Below are 11,473 nucleotides of genomic sequence, written 5' to 3' on the forward strand. Positions count from 1 at the left end.
ATGATGACATTAAACTAGTGAACTTCATTGATGATATTTTTCTCATTATGGTGCTATCTAGAATTTCATATGAAGATTCAAATTGTTCAACATTCAATAAATTACTCACATGTTTACACTTTCCAATTAAATCATGTATACTAGTAAAAGTTTAGTCTTTATAAACATCACATTAAAGCGATCTGATAGCTCCAATCATTCATAAAGAGGAATTTTAGGTTAAGAGCTAGTATCAATAGTGTAAGTAATGTTCATCCACCCAAAATGGAGAAGAATTAACTCCTTTCAAAATTTATAGTTATCACTAGTTAAAACGAGTATGTCACATATGATATGAGAAAAATTACAGATTTTATTACTACATGAAACAAGATATATATTTATGTCACAAAAATATTGAGGAAACTAAGCGTGTATTTTTTTAACTAAATTTGACTCTCAACTTATCAAAAAAGTCAAATTACCTTTTTAATGAAAATGCCGACTAAAACCCTTAGTTTTTTAAATAATTTTGGCATTATAACCGACTAAGTAGTTCAAGTGTATTTCTTGCGATATGACACCATTTTTTTGATACGTTAGATGAACAAATAATTTAAAATTATAAAATATTCAAAAATAAAATATTAAAAAATAAAAGAAGTTCATAAAACTTCAAAAACTAAGCATGAAGTACATGGAGATTGTGATAAAGGCTCTCATGTTTAAAAATTTACGTGTTTTCTATTAAAAATAATAATTTGACAGTTTTAAAAGGGTGAGAACCAAATTTAACTAAAAAGAGAGTAAAAACTAAATTGATAAAAGATATAAATATTATAGGCTAAATTTAGCATTGTGTCTATTAAATTTTATGATGAACTATTAGAGTTTTTTTTATATAATTACTTTAGATAGATTAAGAAAAAAATATCATTTCTCTTCTACTTCAACCTTTAGCTCGAGTCGACCGACTCAATTTCAACTTGATTTTACTTAACTTATTATATTTCAATATAATATATAAAGACAAAGGAAAATATTACCTCCATTACCAATTGGTAGAAATCTTTAAATGAAATTAAATCTCTAAAGCTTAGGACTTATTCACGATTTATGTATACATAACATAATGATAAGGTTTTTCCATAAAAAAAACTTTAATCTATTTAACGGACATTAATGTCTTTCATTAAAGAGATAATTTTTTTGATTTCTCAATATATTTATTGGAGCGAGCTTAATAATTAATCTTCCACATTCTATAGGTCCATTATGGGGTAGATACTAGCCACGAGTTTCAAAGCTGCTCCATACTTAGGGTGAGAATCGAACCCTTAAACACTAGTTAAGATAAAAAAAAGGACTTTTACCATCTCACCTAACTCCCATAAATTAAAGATATAATTTTTATTTTGTATTCAGAACTCGAATGATATATTAATAGAATTAATGACATCTTAATGTCTTTATTGAAGTTGGACCCAAGAGATATTATGCTGGAATCTCATATTACTTTTCTTAAACACTCTTTTGTAATTTTGGGAAGTGGGAATTAGAATCGAAACCCTCTAATCAAGCAATTGCCATAAGCATGACAGACAAAAAATCTTAGCTTTTGAGCATCCAATATTGTATAACCCATACTAGATGTGCAAACAATGAACATCTTCCACCACTAATATTATTTAATTCTTTAATTCTTTTTGCTTCAAGAAAAAAAAAAGGAATATGGATGGATTGATGTGAGGATAAACGAAATTCTAAGTCATGGAAGTTTGTGAAGTTAACTTAAGATGCTTGGGTCCAAACTTTCAAAAGAATAACTTCACATCTACCTTTTAATATATACCCCACATTCATGTTTCCGCATTAAAAAAATGGGTAAATTAATTTCTGCATATTAGATAAAAGAGCAAATTAATAATTCTGTTAAAAATTACATCCATTTTACTTTTAAAAATAGTTCCTATACATCAATATGAGCTATACATGACACACCATGTTTCATTGTCCGGTTATTTCGTTAATCATGCTAGTTTTTAACAATATAAATGGATGAAATTTTTAATGAAAGGATCAATTTACTCTTTGATCTAATGTATATAGTCTAATATACCCATTTTAAGTTTGGGAATCTAACTCCTAATATACCGACCTATACAATACTTTTACCCATTATAATCTAAATCAATTAAATTTTAGTTCGATTAGCATCGTTATTGTTGTAATAATTTGGAGGATGTGAATTTAAACCCATTTTTCAAAAAAAAAAGACTAGTAATTTAGAAAATGCACCTGAAATGAACATGAAGTAAATTCATTAACAAAATAAAACCTTCTCGTGTGCTTTTCTCTTCCAAATCCTTATAAAAATAAGTGGATTTCTATGGCACATGGACCTAGTAAAAGGAAAATCAACATTAATGTGCCTTTAAGATTTTAAATGGACGGCTGCAAAGCTAAATCCATAATTGTGTGATAGTAAAAAGATAGGAATATCAATGGGGTGGCATGTATGGTTTTAAACCACCAAGGTGATTGATGAGATTGTTGACATAATCACTAACGGCCATAGGAATTTTTGGAATTAACTCGTGCTGAATTGGATGATTTTGGATTTAAAATTTTTTGATTTGTGTCAATTTCAAATAAAGACGGTGTCAATAGAGCCGTCTCAGATTATTCAAAGGTTTCGAGTCAAGTCATTATGAGTTCGGGCTATTTCAAGTTCAAGCCATTTTTAATTATTTGTTTGGATCATTTCATGTTCATACTATTTCAGATCTGGATCGGTTTGAGTTTTCGTCAAGTTTATTTTAGGTTAGGTTTGAGCTTAGATTGATGAATTCAAAATTTTTTATTGAAGTCAAAATTAATTGGAGTGGCTTCGAAATATTTTTAAGAACGGTTTTTTTAGAATAAAAAAAAGTTTAAAAAATAGATTCATGTCCCCCTTCGTTCAATGCAAATTTAATCACCATTCATAATATAAATGGTAATGATTGATGCCGGAAAAATATCGTTAAAATTTTGTTGTAATTAATGACATGATTTTAGTAATTAAATATTAGGTTTTTAAAAAAATAGATCTAGTACATATTTAAAATCCAAATCATGAATGCCGCTTGAGTCTTCGCTTGATTGACATGTGTATTATTGTCAATGCAGGAGGACGCAGGTTCGAATGTGAGAAGGGGTTATAGATAGTTCTAAGCATTGTGTAGAAAAAACCAAACATAATCAGAACGTATGATGAAAATCAAATCGATAAAACTTCATTTTTTAAAAAAAATCAAAGAACCTAAATTTGAAAATGCTAGAAGTTAGAATTAAAATTCTTTTAAAATATTAATATTTGATTTAATGATATAACCATTAATTATTTTATAACAGCTCGAGTTTTATTCAAAAAATAAAATAAAATCAACATGCATGTATGGATAAGACTGTTTAATATAGGTAAATATATTTCTATTTTGCATGTTTCCACGTGGGCAGTAGCTGAGTGTAGTCATTAATGAAAAATTTTCTCACCCAATGAGAAAGAAAATTCGTTGAGGAATTTTCGCGACTACCAAACAACTGTCAAGAAAGAAATCTGAAAACACAAAAACCGAACCTATGTGGCGACACGTTTGCGTGAACGTTTCTCTTAAACTAATAAACACAAAAAGGATTTTTTTTGGTTTCTGTTTTAATTAAATCGAAATTATAACGGTATGGATATTATTACTAATACAGAAAGACGTAAGTTTGAGCATGTTAAAACGTATTATTCTTTTATTTATAGGTTGAAGAGAGATTATAAATACATTATGTTAAAAAAGAACAGATATAATTATAACTAATAATAAAATTATTTAAGAAAAGATTAAATCTAAACTGTCTAAAACATTTTATAATTAAATTATTTTGTTAGCACGACAAACGATAAATTATCACCAAGTACAAGTGAACTATCATACGATTATCATGTCAATATTATTTTAAAAAATTATTGTTTTAGTTAAATTTCTCTTAAAAAGGTGATTTAATTTTTTTAAAATTATGGTTAAATTTAATTTAAAAAATATAATATAATATAAAAACATTTAAAACCAAAATTATCGAAAAATGATGGAAATGAGATTACCTAAGGAAGTCAACATCTAAAAGAGATGCGAACTATAAATATTCATATGATCAGACGGTTCGGTCGGTGTTTGTTGATTCAAGCTTAGCCATCCACGTGTAAGGACTTAATAAATCATGCGCTTCAATATTTTCTCTCGTGAAAACCACATCCTCCAATTTCTCGTCTCCCCCTCCGATATATTCAATGCAACTTAAGTAGAAGAAAATATTTTTTTATTTAATTATTTCTTCTTTTTTTTTAATAAAAAACTGTTTAATTAATAAAAGAAAAAGAAAAATCAAGAAATACCCCTTAATAATCTCCTTTCTAAAATACCATCTCCAAAATCTCTTAAATTATCGCGTTATTTTTAATTATTTTAAATAATTTAAATATATATTTTTTCTTTCTTCTATTCATCTTCCTCCATTGTTGGATACTATAAAAAGGGATTAAACCCTCTATTGATTTGCCATCATCATCAAGCAAAGCAAAAGCTTTGAAATCTTTACTCTCTTTCCCAGAAATACAGGAAAAAAAAAGAGCTTTTTTTTTCTTTAAATTTCATCAATGGCGTTGAAGAAAACTTTGGTGGAGAAGCTTTTCAATATTTCGAAAATTTCATCACAAGCTGTTACCAATTGCCGGATTTCATCAACGACGATTCAAAATCGAATCTCGAAGAATGCCGGGAAAGCTACGGCCGAAATGGCACCGGATCCGGGAGATCTTAACGGTGCCGGTAATGGTGTGTTCAAGCGGTTTCTTCATAAAGGATCTGCGGTTTCACCGGCAATGAGGACGTTACCGAGGGGGAAAGATTTGATTGAGAAGTTGAAGGAGATTGATATGTCGAAGGATCGGATCCGTTTAGACGGGTTGAACTTGAACCCGGTCTTGACGGCTAAACCGGTGGTGACGGAGGTGACTTCGTTGTCGGTTCAGGAGTTGAAGAAGTTATTAAGGGTGGGGCAGTTGGAAGCGGTGAAAACGAGGTTGATGAAGACAGGTAAAACCTGGATTTCGTATTCGGATTTCATTCGGATCTGCGGTGAAAGCTGTTCGGATCCAGAACAAGGATTGCAGTTCGCTAAATCGTTAGATGAATCTGGAAACGTCATCGTGCTGGGAAACGCCGTCGTTTTACGACCCGATCAGGTACATAACTAATTTCCCCCCTTTAATAATTATCTCTTTGAAAAATATCCCTCTTTTTCTGCAGATAAGATTTTGTTCTTGTTTTTGGCTTACAGATAACAACAGATTTATGCATATGGTGGATGGAAATTAAAAAAAAAAAATAGAAAAAAATAAGAAAAAAAACATAGGTTCAACACATTTAAATATTTAATCTTTTTTTATATTTTTAAAATTAGAAATTAGAATCTACCGAAGACTGATATGGTTTTTTTTGTGGGTATTTTTGTGGCTTCTTTTTTTCTCTTTTTTCCACAGGATTTTTTACGCACAGTGTTAAAGGTTTCCCAGGTTTGAGATGGTTTCTGAGAACTGAAGGACCCAAAAACAACAAAAAAAAAATTTAAATGCTTAATTTGTGTTAAATTATTTCTGATGCTATCAGTGAATTAAGAACAAACTTTTCATAGTTATCAATTAAGGACTTAATTGATTATTTTGTTAAGTTTGATATTAATTCACTTAGAGCTTCAAATAATATAAATTCAAATTAAGCATTTAAACCCCCCCCCCAAAAAAAAAAAAAAACCCCTTCCATTCTTCGACACTGTGATTACAAAGATCACATTTTTTATCTTCAGTGGGGTTTAAGGGGTAAAGATAAAGCCATTGCCTTTAGTCCTTTACCTCCACCCCATTTATTTATTAAAAAAATAGAAACTTTACTGTTAATTCATAGAAAAATTGGATGACGGTGGGAAAGTGAAAGACACTTGGTTGGTTGGCCCGTTTTTAAAAACCTTTTTTTTTTGTTAATTTGTGTGGTGCAAGCGGAAAAGAACGGTGAATAAGAAAAGTGAGGAGCAAGAAAAAGAAAATGAAAGGGACTGATCGGGGGAATTGGGAATTAGGGTTTTTTATTTGAAGTTCAATTTGTGTAATTATATTGACCAAAGGAATAGCCTTTGATAAGGATAACTGAGAATTAGGGTTTTTGATTGGAGTTCAATTTGTGTAGTTATATTGACCAAAGGAATAGCCTTTGATAAGGATATTTGAGAATTAGGGTTTTTAATTGGAGTTCAATTTGTGTAATTATATTGACCAAAGGAATAGCCTTTGATCAGGATAATTGGGAATTAGGGTTTTTGATTTGTGTTCAATTTGTGTATTTTAATTGACCAAAGGAATAGCCTTTGATAAGGATAGACTTTAAAGGCTTCAACTTGATATAACCTTTTTTTGTTCTTATACTCAATGTTTTGTTGATTTTATTGGCTTTTTTTTTTTTGACAATTTTTTGTATTTTACAAAAAAAAAACCTTAAATTTTTTGTTTCTTTGATTGGTTTTTCATGTTGTTTTTGAGCTGTCATACGTGGAAACATTCAAAGGAAAGATGAAATTGAGCCATGTTTTACCCAAAAGTGTTTTTGTTTCATTTTTTTTCTTATTACAGGTAGCAAAAGCACTTGGTGGTCTAATTCCTTTACCCGAACCCGGTCTGAATGACCCGAGACGAAAAGAATTAATCGAGTTGGAGCAACAAAAAGCCGCGATCGATACGAAAGCTGATTCCTTGGTCCGTCGTGAACTCTGGCTCGGTTTAGCTTACTTGGTGGTTCAAACCGCTGGGTTCATGAGACTAACCTTTTGGGAACTCTCATGGGATGTGATGGAACCTATTTGCTTCTACGTCACTTCCATGTACTTCATGGCCGGATATGCATTTTTCCTTAGAACGTCCAAAGAACCTTCTTTCGAAGGATTCTATCAAAGCAGGTTCAACGCCAAACAGAAGAAACTTATCGAGTCTCAAGGCTTTGATATCCGAAGATATAATGAACTGAAAGAAATATTTTACCCAGATTCATCTTCCCAACAAGCCTTTACAACGGCATCATTTGATCATTCCGAATAAAATAGAAACAAGAAATAATACAATTTTGTTTTTAGGATTTTAGGGTGCGGCTTTTATGTAATATTCTTCAAAGAGCCCCTTTTTTTTATTTCTCTCATATAACATATTGGGATTGAAAGTTGATCCAAATACGAAATTAGATAAATTGACTTATGAAATCATTTAAAAATCGATTTTCCTTTTGAGTTCAACTTTTTAATATTTGAATTGGAATCCCTCAATTTTTTATTTTATCCATTATAGAAAATGGCATTTTTTATGCACTTCACTCAGTGCCTAAAAAGATATGGAGTGTAATGGTAATTAAACCATCTTTTGTACCCATGCCATTTGAAAAATTGGGTCAATATTGGAGTCCCCACATGCACTAACAAAGTTTGAACAAATCCCAATAAGTACCACAAGGAAAAGACAAATCCAAGTAGAGTGCACGTCACAGCCACTTCCACGAGTTAGACTTATAAATTTGGAATATTTTTATTATATATGGGGAGTATTTACAATCTTTCTCGACTTTTTATTCTACTAGTGAAGTTTAAAAATTTAAAAATTTTATAAGTAATATGTAAAATAATTTTAACACTTATATAGGTTTAATTAATAATCACCCGATTGTTAATAAATTATATCGTTAAATAATTACTTTTAATATCGGTATAATAATAAATTTAACTATCAATATTTACTTATCTTTCTTTTTTAAATTAACCCTTATGCTATGTTTCAAGGTTTGGTTGAATTATTAATTTTAGATATGCTTTAGTCATTGGTTATCTATAAGTTAATCGCAACTTAATAATTTTAGTCACTCACATGACTTGTTCGTGGCAAACTGAAGGAAAATTTTTCACTTATTTTAAAGGAGTTTTATTTTTACAATAACTATTACTCATCTTTCTAATTGTATGATTAAATTTGTACTAATTATTTTTTATTTTATGTCTAACTATTTTAGAACATATGTGTTAAATAAGCTTTCTCCTCAAGTTATCTAATTTTATCTTATTTTTACACGAAATTAAGACTAAATTAAAACAATATATAAATATTGAGTGTTAAAATTGTTAATATGTCAATTCTAAAAATGGTCACGTCATCTTCTTGTTAACTATGTAACGACAAGTGACAAAAAAAATCATATAATTGGATGACCAAAAATGAAACTTATTAATATGGGTGACTACCACTGTAGTTTACCCCACGTAAATATTATCGTTTTTTAGCATTTTAAGAATGATCAAATAGAAGTCAAACATCTTTTAAAGTGATTTTCATGCTCGTCACGCCAATTTATAATATAAAATTAGGTGGTTGTTAACATGTTTAAAATGCAACATATGATGAATGAGTTCGATATTACTTTAGAACATGATCCCTTGAAGAAGTAATAGCAATTTGAACATTTAAACTATTTCTTAATCAACAAGACGTTACTATGAGTAAAAAAGTCAAAAAATAAAAAAATTGACTCAAACTAAGATATTTGGATAATTTATAAAATTCAAACTAAAAAAGAATCGAAATGAACGTAATCTTATTTTTTATTTAATTTATAAGTAAATCAAACCAAATTATAATAAACAATAACCTTACTCAATTTACCCTTAAAAGACATTTCTTGGGTGTATATCTCACTGTAATTTTATATTCTTACGGCAACGAGTTGGGTGAACCAGATTTCCTTCCAACTATATATATTAGTGGCCAATTTCACTACCACATGACAACCCCATCAAGTTGTCATAAAAGCTGCAAATTACCCTATCTCATTAAAACTTCACCAGTTCCCTCCTGCTTTCCTTTTTAGAATATAATGGAATCGAGAAAAAATTTTAAAATTTTAAGAAAGATCTGTTATGTCAAATCATCAAGAACAAAATAAGAATAAAATTAGATGCGGAAGCGTATCTGAATCCATGAGTTCCTCAAAGTTTTTCTGGATCTTGGGAATTTGATATTCCAAATTAGCACACACAAAATTAAAAGAATATTTGCTCTCTCTTTCTTAAGGATGGGATATTAGAAAAATTATCTTGGGTGTAATTTAGAGACCATAACCCTAATATATATAGCCCTAATTCCTAATTAGCCCATCATTAATTAGAAATTGATTAGAACTGAATTATTAGAGTATCTACACATATTTGACCCATGCTTTATTTAATAATTAAAGCCCAATAAACCTTAACCAAATTAGATTATTTTTAATTTGGACTGACTGTACATGTAATTTTCTAATTCGATCAAGGCTTGATCTCTGAATTAGGGATACTATTCATATATACACAAACATGCACATTATGCCTAAAACGCTATCACTTACTTCCTTAAAAACTCCAACTTATACAAATTTTACGAACGAACAAGTCAGTTACGAAAATTCACCTTTCTTTCTTTGTGAGTGCATTACTAGGGAAGGTTTTAACCAGACAGGTTGATGCTTTGAGTTTATGTTAGCGTTAGGTGTCCAAAGCTTTTGGGACCCTGTAAAACCGTGTCACAAATGGCAGCCTCATAAAATAAGAATCTGGCAACTACTCTCTCCCTATAATTTTCCAACCATGGCACGAGATTTCTAACCTATTAAAACCATGATTATCAACATCTTTCATTTTATGCCTCAATGGAAGGAATGGTTAAAGCTTTGTGTTAATATTTTAAAATTCAGGGTTTGAGTTTTAATGTTGATATCGTCTCCACTAAACTATAATGTAAGCTTTAATTGTACTAAAATTTAGAAAGTACACAGAAGCACATTTATTCTTCTATTGAAAGGTTGAGAAGAGAGGCATTTGTATATATATATAAGGAGGTCGGTTGAAGAGTAGTATATATAATAGAAGTGTTCATGGCTGGTTTACCTATGTATGGTATTAGTTATATCTATTAAAATTCAAAGCCTGGTATTTATGAGTTTGGGTAAGAAAATTAGACTTATTTAAAATATGGGTTGAACTTGGATTCTACTATTTTTATTTTAATATTGTAATATATTATGTAGTTTATATCACATCAAAATTAAATCTGAAATAATACATAAGACATAATGTAAACATAAAAAAATCTATGTTAATTTGACTGTGTTTAAAATTTTAATATAATAAAAATAGTTAAAATAGTTAAATACTAAATTAAAAATAGTAAAAATTAAATTTTAATTATTTTTAATTCAATTAAAATTACCGATGAAATTTAAAGATTAGTGTTTACAAAAGCATTTTCGAGTGAGCTAACGGCCGCACTTATAAGTTATTTAACAATCAACTAAATTAGCATGATGTAAACACTTGTGTAGAGGCAAAGGCACAGTGAGACTAACAATGACCTCGCCCCAAAAAGAAGGTAAAATCATCAATTAAACCCTTAAAATTTTTGTAAATTATATAATAATGTAAAAATAAAATTGTATTCTGACTTTCAAAATTTTATAATTTACATTTAGCCCCTAGCGTAATTTTCTGGTTATGTCGGCTTGGATGGATTTCATCTTTGGGACTTCGTTAATTTGCCAATGTCTTGCCCATCAATTTAGTCAACGTGCTTAATTTCAACTCAACCCTTTAAAACAATAATAAAAACGTGAAACATTAAAGGGTTTTGACTCATTTACCAACATTTTAAATTAAGAAATAAATGTGTGATGTAATGTATGAGAAATACATTGAAATTTTCAGTGCTTGTAAACTTTTGAACAAATTGATCACTTGTTTAAAGCATTGTCCTTTGTTTCTTTCCACAACAAAAAAGTAGTATCCTTTCTATCATGTCATTCAATTAGGGTGTAAGTAATTCAAGTTAAGTTTAAATACTGTCAAGCTCGATTCAAAATTTGAAATTTGTTATTTTGTTTGAACTTAACTGAACATCTATTTTTAAGCTCGATTAAATTCGTTTATCAATTTTTATACTTGAACGCAAGCTAGAGCTCGATAATTAAGCTCAGGGTTAATTAAGCTCGAGTTCTGCTTTTACGGGAATTAATATTACAATTTTTCACCATGATCTACTTTGAATCCTAGCAATCCATAGACCATTTCTCGGTCTCCTCCTTCGAATCACTTCATCAAGATCAATTGTGATGCTTCCTACATCAGCGAATACGACATTAATGCTGGAATTGTTGCAGTTGTTTATAGTGACAGGGAGGTTGTTGCTGATGGGATCAACACACAAGTACGTTCTTGCATTTGTGGCTAAAGCTCTAGTTATTAGACTTGGTTCATCTCTCATCGAATGACAAGTTTGGCATAAAGTCGAATTGTAGCCGTACTATTAAAATGATTAAGGTAGTGTTTGAAAAGTCATCTAATAATTAAATTT

At 29.6% G+C, this 11,473-nt stretch overlaps 1 protein-coding gene across 1 annotated transcript; it reads left to right on the forward strand.

The window, feature by feature from the left end:
• The first annotated feature begins 4,551 nt into the window (after positions 1 to 4,551).
• On the forward strand, positions 4,552 to 7,327 carry LOC105787560 (calcium uniporter protein 2, mitochondrial). The gene is made up of 2 exons (XM_012614008.2): positions 4,552 to 5,254; positions 6,692 to 7,327. The coding sequence occupies exons 1-2, from the start codon at positions 4,667 to 4,669 to the stop codon at positions 7,151 to 7,153; spliced, it is 1,050 nt and encodes a 349-aa protein (XP_012469462.2). The 5' UTR covers positions 4,552 to 4,666; the 3' UTR covers positions 7,154 to 7,327.
• Positions 7,328 to 11,473: the final 4,146 nt, after the last annotated feature.

The sequence above is a fragment of the Gossypium raimondii genome, chromosome 2, assembly GCF_025698545.1.
Source record: "Gossypium raimondii isolate GPD5lz chromosome 2, ASM2569854v1, whole genome shotgun sequence".
Taxonomy (NCBI): domain Eukaryota; kingdom Viridiplantae; phylum Streptophyta; class Magnoliopsida; order Malvales; family Malvaceae; genus Gossypium; species Gossypium raimondii.

Coding starts and splice junctions, on each gene's coding strand:
- LOC105787560 (XM_012614008.2), top strand. CDS start 4,667: ATGGCGTTGAAGAAAACTTTGGTGGAGAAGCTTTTCAATATTTCGAAA. Junction 5,255..6,691: donor TCGTTTTACGACCCGATCAG/GTACATAACTAA, acceptor TTCTTATTACAG/GTAGCAAAAGCACTTGGTGG.